Below are 17420 nucleotides of genomic sequence, written 5' to 3' on the forward strand. Positions count from 1 at the left end.
AGAGAGAATGAGAGGTGAGGAGAAGGTTTAGGAGGAAAAACAAGCAGTTCAGTTTTTGCCATATTAAGTTTCAAACGACGATGAAGCAGCCAGGCTGAGATATCTGAAAGACATGCCGAGATACGATCGTGAACATCAGGAGAAAGTTCCGGAGATGAGAGATATAATTGTGTATCATCGGCATACAGGTGATATTGGAGGCCATGAGATTGAATAAGCTTACCCAAGGGCAACATGTATAAAGAAAACAACAATGGGCCAAGCACCGAGCCTTGCGGAACCCCTACTGAAAGGGGAAAAGAGGAGGACGAGCTGCCGTTAGCCGACACGCTGAAAGAGCGACCCTCTAGATAGGAGGCGAACCAGTTATAGACAGAGCCACAGAGTCCAAGGTCATGGAGGGAATCTAAGAGAAGATCGTGATCAACCATGTCAAAGGCTGCAGTTAGATCAAGGAGAATAAGAACGGAATAATGGCCTTTAGACTTGGCAGTAAGAAGATCATTGGTGATCTTGGTAAGGGCTGTTTCAGTGGAATGCAAAGGACGGAATCCAGATTGAAAGGGATCCAGAGCAGAGTTACTAGAGAGAAAGTCAAGACAACGAGAGTAGACCACAAGTTCCAGGATCTTTGAGACAAGAGGCAACAGAGAGACAGGTCGGTAGTTAGACAGAGATAGTCGATCAAGAGTGGGTTTTTTGAGAATGGGAGAGACTGTAGCATGTTTAAGAGCAGAAGGAAATGAACCAGAGGACAGAGAGGAATTAATGATGTGGAGCAAGGACGGGAGGATAGTGGGGATAAGATTAATAAAGACACGAGAGGGAATCGGATCACGGGAACAAGTGGAAGGCTTCGACGAGCGCAGTGTGCATCTCACACTAGAGAATGGAGCACATACAGAGAGCTTCCAGTACTCATTGAAAACTTTCTATGCCTCACATTTCCACATGTTTTTCTTCGGGAAAAAGGAGAGAGAAGTTAGTGAGAGTCTAAAATATTCAGCCATGTTGATATTGGATTTTGTAGTCATATAGTGTGCATTTGATTTTAAGTAAACAAGAACAACTATGCTGTCATAATGAATAGTATGTATATTTACAACCTCAAACAAATATGAAGTTCAAACTTCAAATTGCTGTAAAGAATTAAAAAGAAGTTTCTCTCCATCTAGATACAATAAGCAGACATGAAACAAAACTAGAAGGCAGACAATTCCAATTAATTTTATAAAAAAAATGGAAAAGAATTCCAGATGAAATGAAATTAGCAAGCAATGCAAAGAATAGTCACATGGCTTTTATAGCTTTTATGGGCAATGAAAATATTCAGTTATTTTAACTAGAATGGCAGGTTGACAAAGATGGATTGTAGGCATAAGAATTAACTGCTTAAGAACAAATGGCAGCTTCCTTTAAAACATAGTTTATTCCAGTCATCTATTTTAAAAATATATCATTTTCCCTGAGCACCTGGTACATGATCATAATGAAGCCTTGACACAAAAGTAAATGAATAGTGTGATATAATCTAATTTACCCCGATATCTACTTAAATACTAATAGGAGAGTAATCTACAATCCTATAACTTACATTGTTTTTTTCTCCAATTAGAAGGGTCTGAGTTCTACATTTCAACTTAATATTATATTTTTAATTACAGGACATGGATATTTTCCTGAAATAAGCCTATATTAATGTTACTCTAAAGCCTATGTTTGAGTTCAATGGGACTTATAATTAGGTAGGTGTGTACAGGACTAGAGCTTGTATTAAGTTCTGGTATTTTGAAAAAGTTACAACTGTATTCTAATGGAATATTCAAAAGGAAAAGTTGTAGCTTGTGAGGAAGCTGATGTTCCCCAGATTTCACCAGAGAGGGAAGCCATAACACTTAAACCAAGCACCAATCCACACTGTATTGACCCAACTACTAGGACAGCAACAACAACCCTTCCATCCACTACATGGTTTTAAAGATGAGGAACTAAAAAATAATAATTCCTCACCTTTACAACCATGCTTTGCAAGTTTTGCAAGTGTGGATGCAATAGGGTTTGTAAGGACTTCATTCCTAACCTGCTCTTTTGTGTAGCTCTGTTTTCTGCATAAGCCATAGGCATATTTCTACATATCATATAAAGATATGATATGTAGATCTTTATAAAATCTTTTATAAAGATTTTAATTCTCCGGCAGAGAACAACATTCCCAGAAACTCAACAGGAAAATCTGTGTGTCACTCTAACTTAATACATTTGTCTTCAACTGGTGGCTTGCATTCCCAGCTAGGATGGATTGTTGCATCAATAGTACTGATATCATTTTCTTTTTTAAGATTCTGCCCCCTCAAAACATAGTCAAAGGATGGAAAAGAGAGTGGCCAAAAGAGGAGGATTATGTTCCATTACTTTCATTTATCGCCCAGAAAAGTGAAGATTAGCAAGCACACTCTTCCTGTGCCAAGCTGCACCTGCCAGAATTCCCTCCTTTGTCACCATAACTAAAGAAAACAGATGAACTGTTCCCTTGTTGCAGGTTTGGATTAAAGATGAGCCCTGGGTCTGAATAGGTTGCTAGCTTAAAACACACTTAATTTAAACACTTTCATAACCTGGAAGCAAAACCAAATAAATTCACACAAAGACCTGCAGAATTTTAAGCACAGCTTTCTGGAGGAAATAGAGGCTGTAGTCATACAATTAAAGCTATAGAGACATCGCTAATTAAGCACCTTTCCTTCACAGTTCACCAATAAAACACAAGTCAGAGCAATGGTGCATTTAGATCCCGTAATTACTATCGAAGGCAATAGACTAGTTGCAATAAAGAGAGGCATACTAATTCAGCTTCTGCTATGATCTCCAGATCTCACATCCTGCTCTAATGCAATTAGTTGACAAAGAACTAATTACCCTAATCAAGTGATCACAGTTTCACTGACATCTTACTTCCTTGAACAGCTATAAACACCAGTAGGCTAGAGACAGCACCAATTAGTTTTCTGTACCACTGTTTACAAAGCAGTTGAAATTAATTGCCTTTTATGGCATTTCAAATACCAGGAATATCTACGTTATTCCAAGTAACTTTGTGTTATTCATGCCGTAGTTCACCGTTTCTGATGCATTTTAAGCCATGGAGATGTAGCTGCACCATTTATTTTTGAAGACCTTTGAACACAAGCTACCTGACACTTGCATTTTTCAGTATTTTGTGGAGGCCCGCACGTTTAATATTTCAGTCCCTGTAATTCAATATTTCTAAGGTTCCGCTAGCTTAAATTAAATTTTTGTGAACCACCTAGAATGCTTGTTATTGGGCGGTATAGAAATGAAATAAATAAATAATAACCTCTTGAAAATGAGGACCTGCATTTTTAATGTTTTTTGTCCTGTAAGTAGCTGACTCTGCCCCCAATACTATCTGTTTTTGAAGCTCCTCCCAAAGAGGTAGTTGAGGCTGCTGTCTGAGCGGCATAATAACAGTAATAATAATAATTTTATTTATTTATTATCCTCCTTTCCCTCTGGATCGAGGCAGGGAACAACATAGAATCCAAAATATTATAAAATACATAAAACTGATTATAACATATAAAAATGAATACATTATTAAAATAACAGCCAGCCAGACATCTTAAAATTCCACTGGGTAAGCCGGCTGGAAGAGATCAGTCTGTATTTTTTTTTATATTCAGAAAGACTATTGAGTTGCTGGATCTCTCCCGGCAGGCCATTCCAGTCTGCGAGCAGCAGCAGAGAAGGTCCTCTGGGTGTGTTTTTATTCTGTTTTATTCTATCTGTTCAATGCTCCAAAATTTTGAATGGGGAGTGGTACATAAATATTGTAAATAAATAAAATAAAGAACCACAAGTTCCACTGTAGATTTTAAAACGCGCTTGAAAACTCATTTGTTTTCAATAGCTTTTGGTATTTTAGCTTGATCTACTGTTCTTATTATTTATTTATTTATTTATTTAGAATATTTATATACCGCTCCCCATTGAAAAATTTCGGAGCAGTGTACAAGGTAAAATGAAAATAAAATAAAAACAGTTAAAACAAAATTTAAAAGAAGCAATAACAGTAATCCAAGGCTGCATGTTAGAGAAAGGCTTCTTGGAATAAAGATGTTTTCAGGAGGTGCCAAAAGGAGTACAAGGTTGGCGCCTGCCTGACCTCCAGAGGCAGGGAATTCCACAGGAGGGGCGCCACCACGCTGAAGGCTCTTCCCCTGGTGGATTCCAATCGGAGGATGGATCTATGTGAAACCACCAGGAGCAGGCCCTCGGATGACCTCAGTGACCGGGCAGGTTGGTAAGGGAGAAGGCGCTCTCTCAGGTATCCTGGTCCCAAGTTGTTTAGGGCTTTGTAAACAAGTACAAGAACCTTAAACCTGGCCCGGTAGCAAATAGGCAGCCAGTGCAGTTCCCTCAGCAAAAAATAAAATCCTCCTCCGTGGATCTGCCTAAAGCCCTCGTACAGCTGGCCAAGAGCCATGGCCACATCCTGTGGCAGTGAGTTCCATGAATTAAGCAAGCCATGGAGGGAGAACTTTAGGGTGGATTCCTGCACTGAGCAAGGGGTTGGACTCGATGCCTTATAGGCCCCTTTCAACTCTACTATTCTATGATTCTATGAACTTCCTTTTGTCAATCCAGAACCTCCGGTCAATAAGTTTCAAGGGATGACCCCAATTCAGGGGTGTCAAACCTCAGGCCTGTGGACAAAATCTAGCCCTCCCAAAGTGGTCCTAGGAGGCTACGCCCCTAGGCCTCCATGCCTAGGAGGCGCCGAAAGGAGTACAAGGTTGGCGCCTGCCTGACTTCCAGAGGCAGGGAATTCCACAGGAGGGGGGCCACCACGCTGAAGGCTCTTCCCCTGGTGGATTCCAATCGGAGGATGGATGGATGTGGAACCACCAGGAGCAGGCCCTCGGATGACCTCAGTGACCAGGCAGGTTGGTAAAGGAGAAGGCGCTCTCTCAGGTATCCTATTACTATGATTATTCTCTTATTTCTGCTTTGTGAACCCCTTCCCCCCCTTCATATGTTTTAATGTGATTTTAGATTGTAAGCCTCTAGGCAGGGTATCACTGTTTTATTTGTATATTTTGTACAGCACCAAGTACATTGTTGGTGCTATATAAATAAATAAATAAATAACAACAACAACAACAACAACTAGCTTCATGGTTATTTGGATACTGGCTGCAAATTTCCATCTATTTATGGAAACAAGTGTAACTCGCAGTATTTAGAAAGCTTGGACTGCTGCATCTTCATTCCTAATGTGAACAGGCCATTTCAAAGCAAGCAAGAAAAGCCTCAACATAACTGAGTCCCTAGTATGTTTAATACAAGCAGGCCACTTTCCAGTGCCAAACACATTTTACGTTGTTCTTCAAGGAGCTTGGAAGGAAAGGAAAGGAACCTCTCGTGCAAGCACTGAGTCATTACTGACTCTTGGAGGGACACCAGCTTTCGTTGACGTTTTCTCGGTAGGCCTTATAGCGGGGTGGTTTGCCGTTGCCTTCCCCGGCCGTGATTACCTTTCCCCCAGCTAGCTGGGTACTCATTTTACCGACCTCGGGAGTATGGAAGGCTGAGTCGACCCGAGCTGGCTGCCTGAGAACCAGCTTCCGCTGGGATCGAACTCAGGCCGTGGGGAGAGTTTCAGCTGCAGAAACTGCTGCTTTACCACTCTGCGCCACATGAGGCTCTCAAGAAGCTTAGGATGCTGTTTTTCTGCATAGTAGTACAAGTGACACGTGCTGATGTGAGCAAAAAATTAGCAGGCTGTAACGTGGAAAAGTGGCATATAAATCCTTAAATAAATACCTTCTACTCAAATGCTTGACTAAATGGGAGGTATTACTATTGTCATTTCAGGTATTCAGAAGACAAGCCTATGAAAAATATTCTAAAGTCTAAAATATTGTAAACGTGGAAAGCTATTTCCCTCCTGGTTTTCAAACATCTACAGAACATCACCACAGCCTTGTTTTCAAGGTTCTCTCAGCAAGCATATGATAAATAACTAATAAAATGTTCTTTTGGGGTATCAAAACTAAATGTCTCCCATTTTATCAAAGTCTCAAAGTCCGAAAAAAGTGTCCCGTCATCTTGTTCATGGCGTCTAGACAGTAAAGTGTCTTAAAGTCATCCCAAGATTAATAAATTTAGGTCTGTAAACATGCAAATCTTTTACACTTGCCTGACTTTGGGCACCATCATTCGGTGCTGCACCATCAGCGTGTGGCAGATTGAAGCCATCAAAGTGAACACTTCTTCACTAGCTGAATCTCTCCAAACCATATTTAGGAGAGTGTTTGTCTGCTGTTTTGTATCCAGCTTTGAAAGACACTCTTCAGTTATATATTGGACTGATATTCTTCCATCTCCCTGTAAAACAAAAGACAGTTTACTTTTCAATGAGTCACATATTTTCAATATTGATGAAGTTTCTCCACTCTCCCAAAGAATCTTCTTCAATGTGCTAGGCCCAAAACACATAGAGCTTCAGCTATGAGGCAGTTTAGAAATATAATAAAGAAAATAAAAATAAATAATATAAAATAAAGGACAAATATTTTCTTCCACCAACAGCAGCATACCAGGTCTGCTTTTTAATGGGGTCAAAAATACATGGATATACTTCCAAATCAAACATTACTCACACAGGGCAGGGTCTTATACTATGTTGGCCCCCCTTCTGTACCTGGCAAGCCATACCACCAGAAAGGAGTGGGAGAAGAAATCAGCCAGAGATCAATACCAGTTGCGCAGTGTACCTGAGCAGTTTTCCCATCAAGATGAGGAAAAGATAATTCTCTTTACTAAAAAAATTCTTCAGTGTCTCTTGTGGGCTTACAGACTATTGTACTAACTCAGTAATATGGAAGGCTGCCATGCAGACAAGCCCTACAATACTTTATAACTATTTCACAGGTTACAACAAGTTATTCCATAGTATAACAACAGTCTGGACCTCTCTGCCATGCTCCCTGGTGTTCTTCAGATATAATTTAAGTGGCCTTCAAGCCAGCATTACAAGTTTATTTTACATGCACACAAGCAGATGTGGGCAATGAATGCTTTTAAGTGTTGGTTTAGCGAAATGCAGTGGAGAGATCATGGCTCTGCACACATATCCTGGATAAGTAAAAAAAGACACCATTATATGGTCAACCAAAAGGTTGAAAATCTTAAATGGTCCATACTGCATCATGAACATAAATACACAAGAAGAGCCCTGCTGAATCAGACCAAAGGTCCATCTAGTCCACCATTCTGTTCACACAGTGGCCAACTAGCTGTTGACCGGAAATCCACAAGCAAGACATGCGTGCAACAACACCCTCCCAACCATGTTCACCAACAACTGGTGTACATAGGTATACTGCCTCTGATACTGGAGGCGGCATAGAACCATAAAGACTAGTAGCCATTGATAGTCATCTCCTTCAAGAATTTGTCTAACCCCCTTTTAAAGCCATCTAAATTGGTGGCCATCACTACATCTTGCAGAAGTTAATTCCATAGTTTAACTATGCACTGTGTGAAGAAGTCCTTCTTTTTATCCGTCCTGAATCTCCCACCAATCAGCTTCATGGGATGACCCCAGGTTCTAGTATTATGAGGGAGAAGTCTCCCTATCCACATTCTCCACACCATGCATAATTTAGTTCATCTCTATCATGTCTTCCCTTAGCTTCCTTTCCCCCCCAAGCTAAATAATCCTGTTGTAACCTTCCCTCACAGGGGAGATGTTCCAGTCCCTAGATCATTTTAGTTGCCCTTTTATGCACTTTTTCCAGCTTCACAATATCTTTTTTTAAGTATGGTGACCAAAACTACTCATTATTGCAAGTGTGGTCACAAAATGGAGACGAGGAGCCACCTTGGATTCCATGCGAGAGAGAAAAAAAGGTGGGATATAAATGTAATAAATAAATAAGGTTCTAAGACTGGCTGACTGATCTTAACTCAATAAGTTCTTTTTAACTGAGGATTTTTTCAAGGCAAGTTCTCCATAAGCACATACAAGTGTCCTATGCACACTTACTTAAAAGTAAGCTCCACTGAACTCAATGGGAGTTACTTCTGAGAAGACATGCATAGGACTGTGCCTTTAATCATGGTTAATAATCCTCAGTTTGGAACAACTGCTAAAGTTGATACTAAAGTTGAAACAGTAGTCATGAGCAGCTCATAGATGTAAAAACATGTCCAATTGCAATGCCTGATGCTAATATAAATAGCTTTAATATTTCTTCACTACTTGAAATTGACAAATCAGAATTCTATTTATAAATCCATACAAAGAACAGTAAGGCTTTTATACACAATGTCATTACTGATCTTTCTGAACAGCCATTAAATTCTATGCCCCCATTAGAATTCCATTCTCTTCCACAATAAATCACAGTACATTATGTAGCCACCTGTGTAATGTTCTACTTGACTGCAATTGACATGCCTAGCCATATAAAAGCTATTGTAAGCAGCCTGAAACAAAATACCTAGAAATGGTGGGGGCACTATAGAAAGACTTCTTACTTTCCACTATATACAAAGAAGCCTGTAAACTGTTTTTTTGTGTGTGTGAATGGGACCAAAACAAATATAAATTAATATATTTCACTGCAAAAACAAACAAACAAAAAACCCCACAGGATTACAGCAGAGGAAGCCTGCTCCAGCTTGAGCATTGCCATTATAAAATTTCATCAAGACCATTTTAATAGTAAAAGTATGAAGGGTGGGTTTGAAGACATGGACATCAGAGGGAGTAAATGCCTCGAGCAAGGAAGTGCCCCCCGCCGTTCTTAAAGATGCAGTAGTGCAGCCCTTACTGAAGAAACCAACTTTACCCTCAAAACTTGAATCACCTCTTTCTGGTAAGTGTTGGAGAGAGTGGTGGCCTCTCAGCTCCCACTGGTTTCGGAAGAAACTGATTACCTAGATCCGTTCCATTGTGAGTTCCATGCTGGTTTGGGGACAGAAACAGCCTTGGACGCCCTGGTGAATAACTTACAACAGGGACTGAAAAGTGGGAGTGCAACCTTCTTGGTCTTACTTGACCTTTCAATGGCATTTGTTCTATTGGGTACCACACAGTTCTATCCTATCCCCAATACTCTTCAACATCTATATGAAGCTACTGGGAGAAGTCATCCAGAGGTTTGGTCCATGACATCATCAATATGCTGATAACACACAGCTCTACCTCTCTTTCCTACTCAAAAGATTTCAGGGTGGCTGTAGAACTCTTGAATAGTTGTCTGGATTCAGTTCTGAGAACAAGCTTAATTTAGTCCCAGAAAGGAGGTTCTGCGGTTTGGGAAGCCAGTTGATTGGCATAGAGGTGTAGAACAGGACTAAACTCTCCATTAAGGAACAGATGCACAACTTGGGGCTACTCCTGGATTCTGACCAGTTGGGAAGGCAGAGGTGCAGGAAATGGTCAGGAGTGCTTTTAACAAATTCCAGCTTGTTACCTCCAAAATAGACTAATGCAATGTGCTTTACAAGGGGCTGCCTCTGAAGATGGTACAAAATACAGCTGCCCAGGTGCTAGTGAGGGCCAGAAAATCTGAACACCAAACTTCAATCTTGCATCAGTTACACTGGATACCAGTATGTGTCTGGGCCCAATTCAAAGTGCTAGTCTTGACATTAAAGCCCTTAACAGCTCGAGATAAGGTTATCTGAAGGACCACCCTTATCGAGACTGTATGCCCATATCTATCTTTGGGGCTCTTCTTGAGTGCCCGCTGTTAAGGTCAGTGAGGTTGGCACGCCCTAGAGACTTCATAGAATCATAGAATAGCAGAGTTGGAAGGGCCTACAAGGCCATCGAGTCCAACCCCCTGCTCAATGCCGGAATCCACCCTAAAGCATCCCTGACAGATGGTTGTCCAGCTGCCTCTTGAATGCCTCTAGTGTGGTAGAACCCACAACCTCCCTAGGTAACTGGTTCCATTGTCGTACTGCTCTAACAGTCGGGAAGTTTTGTCCGCTACTGGTGGCCTAAGTTGATGGAACTTCCTTTCAATAGACATACGCCTTGCCCCTACAGCGCTAGCATCCAGATGAGACTTGAAAACCTTCCTCTTCAAGGCTGACTTTGATTAATACCACAGTACCTTATGCTGGCAGAGCAGCTTCACAAAGTAATTTTCAGTGTCTGCTTTGATGTGATCACCTTTAAAAATTGCACTTCCTCTCACTTCTTTTTTGTCCATCGCTTTGGGAGGGCATAGCCCTAAAAAACAGCTTTAAAAACACTTTAAATAAATAAATACGTACAGGCATGGAAGTCATCTTACTAATTTCTTCATCTTCAGAGTCACTGGTTGAATCTTGACAATCCGTGCCTGATGTAGATACAGGTAACTGAGAAAGAAATGTCTGGAGTACCCGCAAATACACAAGCAGCCCTTCTTCTGAAAGTGATCCTATAGAGAAAACAATTACAATTAAATATATTATAGAATCCTGAAATGCTGAACAGGGATTACTTAGGAATTAACATACTTCATTTCATAAGAGACTGAGCAAGTCTAATACTACAAACTTAATATTGTAAATTGTTCATTTTATACAAACACTATGGCAGTCTTCCCCAACCTGGTGCCCCTCCCCAGAAGTTTTAGACTACAACTCCTATCATCCTTAACCATTGGCCATGCTGGCTGGGTCTGATGGTAGTTGTAGTCCAAAACATCTGGGGAAGGCTGAACTATGGGCTGGATCCAGACTATGGAAGTTGCAACTAGGTCCCATTGAAATCAATGGGTCAAGTTACTGACGATTTAGCTTGCTGATTTAAACAGAAACTAAATTAAATTATCATGGTGTCGATCCAACCATATGTTGATAACATGAATTATAGATACATTTTGGGTGTGAGAACAGAATAAATATGGGCCATAAGCTATATGGCTTATTTTCAAAGTATAGCGAAACAGCTATCTTTTTAAAAAGAAGTTTCTAGACCTCATTGTTGCCAATATAATCTTGAACCCTAATGGCAACAAACCTTAGTCTGAAAAATTAGAAGGCACATTTAAACAACCCCCCCCCCCAAAAGATAGAATTACAGATTTCATGATTATGCATTTTTCAAGTTATTTTAGTGTTGAATTCTAGCTTGTGAATTTTCCAATGTTCAGTCAGGAAAACCTGGTTTCAAATTCCCATTCAGGTATGAAAGGTTCCTGAGTGATCTTAGGCCACCCACCAGTACCTCCAGAGTTCTTGTAAATGTAATAATAATAATAATAATAATAATAATAATAATAATAATAATTTCTTACCCGCCTCTCCCTCTGGATCGAGGTGGGGAACAACATTAAATACAATATTATACATAAAATTAGTTAAAAGAGTATATAAAACCAATACAATATTAAAATAAAAATCACAACGTCTTAACATTTTTAGGTTTAAAATTCATGTAGGCCTGCCAGAATTGGGATAACCTCAATGAACTCTGCCTTGGGGCCCTTGGAAGAAGGGCAGGATACAAATGCCAATAATAATAATAATAAAAATGGTTCAATGGTAGAGTACATGTTTTGCATGCAAAAAGCCCCAAGTTCAATCCCCAGCATCTCCAGGTAGGGCTGGAAAAACTCCTGCCTGAAACCCTGGAGAGCCGCTGCTGCCAGCAGTGTTGACAATACTGGGCTAGATGGACCAAGGGTCTGACTCAGTATAAAGTAGCTTCCTATGTTCTTAACAACAACAACAAATGTAGTCATTGCAAATAGTAGTAATAACTGCAAAGCATCTATTTGGCTATTTCAGATACAGTATACAATAAATTGATACTTAAAACTGACTGAATATGCTTTACACACCTAAATACGTTTCACCCACTGTTAGAGCAAAGTAAAAAAGCCAAGGAGCTCTCTCACTTCTCCTCAAACGCCTGCTTTCTGTTAATAATAGTGCATTCAGAAAGAGTTCATAAGGGAAACAGGTCTGCACATCTGCAAGCGCTGGAATGATGAAATGGAATATCTGGTCTGTAAAAGGTGCTGCCAGGAACTCTTCCGTAAAAGCAGCAAAAATCTGTTGCCTGTGGCAGGTAAAGAAAAGGTTCTCTTTATGGAAAATTCAAACATCGCTTTTCACCAGTGCATACACAATACAATTGAGCTATAGATCTGAACGTATATTTTACCCATCAATTAAAAAAAGTGGTAAAACTACATTCTATATTAGACTCAACTTGACAGTGTCACTCATAGCATATATCAACCCTATTACTACTATTTATTTTTCTTTGGCTAACTAAGCCCATGCAAAAGCACTGACGGGCTATGTTAAGACTAGAAATCACTAGGAAAGGTCGATCTAGTACTTCTACAAAGCTCTATAGATTTGTTCCATTTAAAGTACATTGTGCATTGTGACAGTAAGTAGAAATACTAAACTAATATGAGTAGATCCACAACTAAGATAGCTGGTGCATACCTGGCATCTTCAGGACAGGAGCTATAATTAAAGTGCAATGGCTTCAGAACATTCTCTAGCAATATTTTTGCAATAGGAACCCGACAGACATCAGAATACTCAATACTTGATGGAAGCTTGTTATTTATTAGCAAATAAAGAGACCTGTAGTAACCTGGGAGGGAAAAGACAGCCTACGTTAAGGTGTACATTTATTTTTAAAGTATAAGTATGTGAATATATTTCAGAAATGAAGCTTTCCTCAACATGCCACAACAGAGACCACTGTCAGATGTACTTTACACTATAGGAAATCAAACTGACTAACAGTGCAATTCTAAGTATGTTTACTCAAATGCAAGTCCCACTGGGTTCAGTGAGACATACTCGCTAGTCAGTGAGTTTAGGATTACCTAACCCTAGTCATATTCAGAATTAGTTTTATTTGCATATACAAAACTGCAGTATTTGAACGCACTGATTTTTCCATGCACATACCAATTTGGTGTTCCATGGCATTATAGTAATCATTTCACCGTCACAAAGATATTTTAACCTATCAAAAAGACTTTGCATTCTCCAGTATTAAATAATTATTTTCAACACTGACATCCCATTTTAAGTACAAATATTTAAGAAGGAGCAATGTTTAAAGACAGACAGCAAAATAGGTTTTATTTAAATATTATTGCAGTGCTGGTTTATTTATTTTATAGTACTGATATACCACTTAATAAAAGCTCTAAGCAGTTTACAGTAATATTCACAATTATTCTAAATGTAGCTCAAAAACACAGCTGGTAGCAGTTCCATATTCAAAATTCAATATAATTTTGAAAGCCAAGCCTAACCTTTTTGAATTACGTAGTGCAAGATTTGTTCAATTATTGATGCAACACGGTTAGCATCTTGTAAAACAGGCAAATAGGTATTCTCAGATGAAAATACTTCAAGCATCCTCATAGGAAGTGCAACATTCAGACTGTCATCATTGCAGTTTTGCAGCAACCTATGATGAGATTAAAAAAAATGTTATTCAAATGGTACAAAAGCTTTTCCTTCGAGTGAAAAAGAATCCCATTCCGACTTGCAATTAGCAAAATGAAATTTCAAACTAGTTTGAAGAAAACTTAAAATGTAACCACTGAATGCAAGTGATCACAGAGTAAGTATATACCAGGGATGTGCAGGAGTTTCCTTCCTGCCAGGGATGCCTCAGTGCCAGGACTTTGGTGAATATGGAGGATCTAACAACTCACTCCACATTCCTCTGCTGTTGCCCATTCCGCTGACTGGGGCCTCAAGGCTTCAAGGTGGCCATTTAACATATTTAATACAGATCTGCAGCCTTAACTGAACCAATCAAGCTATAGGAACATGGCATATTCTGCACTAAGTTGATTTGGGGTTTGTTGTTTTTTACCTGCAACATAGGCCCAACAGCCTTTTTATCTGGAACAGGCATGTAAGTTTGTCAGGGCCATCAAGCTGCTTCACAAACTGAGAATTTTGTTTAATCAAGTTTTGACATATCCATATCTGGTGGGAGAAAAACAACATTCACAAGTGTTAAAATGCTCAACGCCCCACAAAAGTTCTTGCTTTTTGCAAACTGGGCAGTAACAGACCTAATACTAAATCTATACAGTAAAAAAGCAAATCAAAATCTGTTCTTACCAAACGTTTAGAATCCTCATTATGTCTATAGAAAAACAGAAGCTGGCGAACTAGGAGAGTCAGATTGGCTCCATTTGCAGTAGAGAAGCTTCCTCCAGATTGTGCTAAATTAGCATAGTGATCAAATTCGCTCCTCTGAATGGAATACTTAAAATTGAAGAATAAAGTGAAGGAAATTTATTGTCGTATATTAGGATACACAGGCAGGATTTCAATATATTTACATAAAACTGCAAGCTTCGTTGCCAAGTCTATGAAAAACTATGGGTGCTGAAATTCAACCTTCAAATATTTCATCAGCATTGATTATTGTTTATAATCTTGGTTGCTTTACTGTACAAGCGTCTGCACAAGCACAACTGTTGTAAAAACATTTCTTGTGTGAATAAATTATATAAACAGTAGGAACAGGCACAAAAAATCTGATGGCATGGCATTTTCAGTAAGTTTTAAAACATAACTAATCAGAATTAGTACTGTCTGTATATACTGTCTGCTCCCACAAATACTATGGAAACAGAGGGACTACCTATGTATTAAAAGAGCAAAATTAGGACTCATTTGGAAATTCAGAATGAGCCAAGAATAGATGTGTAGGAAGCGTTGGTCTTTGGTGCATTTGCATTCTATTATATTATTTACCATATTGTGAGCAACAACATTCACATGAACTAATATTCCAGATTAAACCGTATCTTTTTTTGAAATTTTATTGCACTTTTACATAGACCAAGTTCCAAAAGGGCTACATGTGGAGCTCCCTCAGGTCCACTGTGGTTTCTCATCCCCCATGAGACGTAGGCTCCAAAACGTCTTGTATAGTAGAGGTGAGCAAAATGTGTCCCACCATGGTCGTTTCTGTGCCCCCTCCCTGGGCTGCTCCCACCGGCTGCTGCTGAAAAATTTCTGTTCCTGCTGGAAATTGTCATGCAGCTATAGTAATCCCAGCAATTTCCCAGCAGAATCAGGCTCCTAACAGCTCCTTGCATGAAACTGGGCAAACCTTGATGTACGACAAGGATGTTGAACCTCTTTCAGCTCAAGATCCAAAAGGGCTGCATGTGGAGCTTCCTACATGTTTCCCATTTTGGGACAAGCTCCAGGGTGGGTAGGTGCAAATACCAGCATTTTTTTTGCTTAAAGCTCTTACTACCAGTAACTGAGCCTTAAGTGAAGCATTTTAACCTTTTAGAACGGGGGAAAAAACTACATAAAACCCAGGAAACCATCAAATGATTGGTGGTCGGAGGAAAGGGGTAGGACCAGGGGAAGGAATCATGTCCTTCTGAAGAACCACTGAGGGTGGATTGGGGTCCCGAGCACGCTGCAATTGGCCCCCAAGCCTGAGGTTCTGCACTTGTGACATACATACGGAGGTGCTTGGGAGAAAGCACAGGGTTCTTTCAACCTCTATTGTAATCTTTTTATATTTCAACCCACTGTCATGTTTTGATGGTTATACTTGTTTTTAGTGTGTTATTACCCTACATGAGTCTTGATCGACAGGGGTGATTTACCAATTGACTTTGAAATAATAATTTTCCTTAAAGATGTACTGTAATCTATCAGTCCAGTCCAGAGAATCACTGGAACAGGATTCTGCTCTAGCAGAGACAGAGTGCCTAACCTACAACCTCATTCACAGGCTGCCACGTGGCTTCTACTACTTACTGCCGCCCCAACCCCACTGTCATGTTTCCCAAAACCTCCCGCCTTATTGGGAGACAATAAAGAGGTCTGCCACGTAATCTACAAAACTTCATTCAGGCAATAAACATCTCTTCCCACCTGAAGAGAGTCCAACCTCTAGGAACTTTCCTCTAGGCAAAACTATGCAAACTAAGCGAGACAATTGTCCTTTCAAGAAAAAGGGAAAGCCTTTTCCAAGAATACTTTAACTTCAAGGAGGCTGGTTCTGAAGAACTTGCCTTTGGCAAGAAGCTAGCCTAGCCAACCTTCTCTTGCCTTCCTTTAGCTCCACCTGTTTTGAGCCTGTGGTGGACTGTAGGATCAGCTAGCCCTGAAGTGCCCTCCCCTTCTGAAGAACACTGATTTTCCACAAACTGTGTCTTTAACATTTTCAGAGATGAGGTCTGGTGAAGGTTCATCCCCAGCTGGAGAAGAGCCTGTGAGAATCACCTCCCCACTTCCCATGTAGGCGGGTCCGTTTCTGGTGCTGTCTCTTCTGCTTCAGAATCTGATTCCAATTGATCGCCTGAAATGCCTTCCCCTAGCCTAAGGGGAACAGGCCTAGTCACAACACCCAACAAGAAGCAACAGCTTTTGTACACCCACTGCAGCAGATCCAGATGCCAAACTTGTTTTTGCACACTGATGGTGATTTGTGCATCTGGTCCAATGTCCAGTACAATAGGAGAAGGGCTGGAATAGTGATAGGGGCAACTATTAGGCTAATCTTATTGTGATCCACTGGGCGAACACAAAAGCACTTAAAAATGTCAATCATGCAAAAATTCCTACTTGGTGTTTTCTGTCCCTGTACCCTCGAACAAAAGACTGGATGATTATTGCATTTTTCAGCCTTCTCCTTTCTTCCTAAGGAGACAAGACAAAGGTCAAAATAAAATTTGCTGCAATGTAATTAACAGTACTAAGCAATAAGAAAAACACCTGTGAGTTCACTAAATAAACTGACACAATCAATAGCATCTTCATTTAATTTCTTCATTTGTATCACAGAGGAATATGGGTGGCAGGGTTTGTTGTAGACAAGGGTTTGGCTCTCTGCATAATGTGGGCTTACACAGCACAACAACATGCAATAGCCAAACAGAGCTAACCACACACACAAATATTTACTCATTTATTTACAACGTTTCTATACTTCCCATCAAGTTCTCTGGGCAGGTCACAAATAAAATTGAAGTATCTTGTAACCCAACAAAAGCAAGGTGCTTTTTCAGACTTTACACTGATAACTTCCTCATATGTATTTCTACAAGACCAGCAAATAAATCCCCCATCCCACCTCCAATATCCATGTACTATCTTGTTCCAGTTTCTGTTATTTACTGCATGGGTGTAATCCTGAATCTTGACCAGAAACTGCTAAAACATCCATAGACTTAATGTTGGTAGAATAAAACATTCAAAGACAAAATAATTTGTAAGGTTTTCCTAAGAACAAAGGGTTTCTTGAAGAAGCAGAATTTATATATATTTTACACTACTGTGGCTGCATCTGTATGAGAAAGATGAGTAAAGAACAGTGATAAAGACAACAGATATAAGGAAATGAAAGAGAAAATATC

The 17420-nt window shown here is 39.8% G+C and overlaps 2 protein-coding genes across 2 annotated transcripts in view; one reads left to right on the top strand and one right to left on the bottom strand.

Moving 5' to 3' along the window:
- Window positions 1–17420, bottom strand: part of UBE3C (ubiquitin protein ligase E3C) — a 75233-nt gene that overhangs the window by 49406 nt on the left and 8407 nt on the right. Inside the window, exons 3-10 of the mRNA XM_063125932.1 lie at window positions 16630–16704; window positions 14149–14295; window positions 13895–14010; window positions 13323–13480; window positions 12493–12646; window positions 11874–12094; window positions 10318–10466; window positions 6221–6408 (exon numbers count right to left, since the gene is read on the bottom strand). Coding sequence (XP_062982002.1) covers window positions 6221–6408; window positions 10318–10466; window positions 11874–12094; window positions 12493–12646; window positions 13323–13480; window positions 13895–14010; window positions 14149–14295; window positions 16630–16704 — 1208 coding nt within the window. The remainder of the gene's footprint in view (window positions 1–6220; window positions 6409–10317; window positions 10467–11873; window positions 12095–12492; window positions 12647–13322; window positions 13481–13894; window positions 14011–14148; window positions 14296–16629; window positions 16705–17420) is intronic.
- Window positions 1–17420, top strand: part of LMBR1 (limb development membrane protein 1) — a 281805-nt gene that overhangs the window by 46991 nt on the left and 217394 nt on the right. The window lies entirely within an intron of this gene.

The sequence above is a fragment of the Elgaria multicarinata genome, chromosome 1 (assembly GCF_023053635.1).
Source record: "Elgaria multicarinata webbii isolate HBS135686 ecotype San Diego chromosome 1, rElgMul1.1.pri, whole genome shotgun sequence".
Taxonomy (NCBI): domain Eukaryota; kingdom Metazoa; phylum Chordata; class Lepidosauria; order Squamata; family Anguidae; genus Elgaria; species Elgaria multicarinata.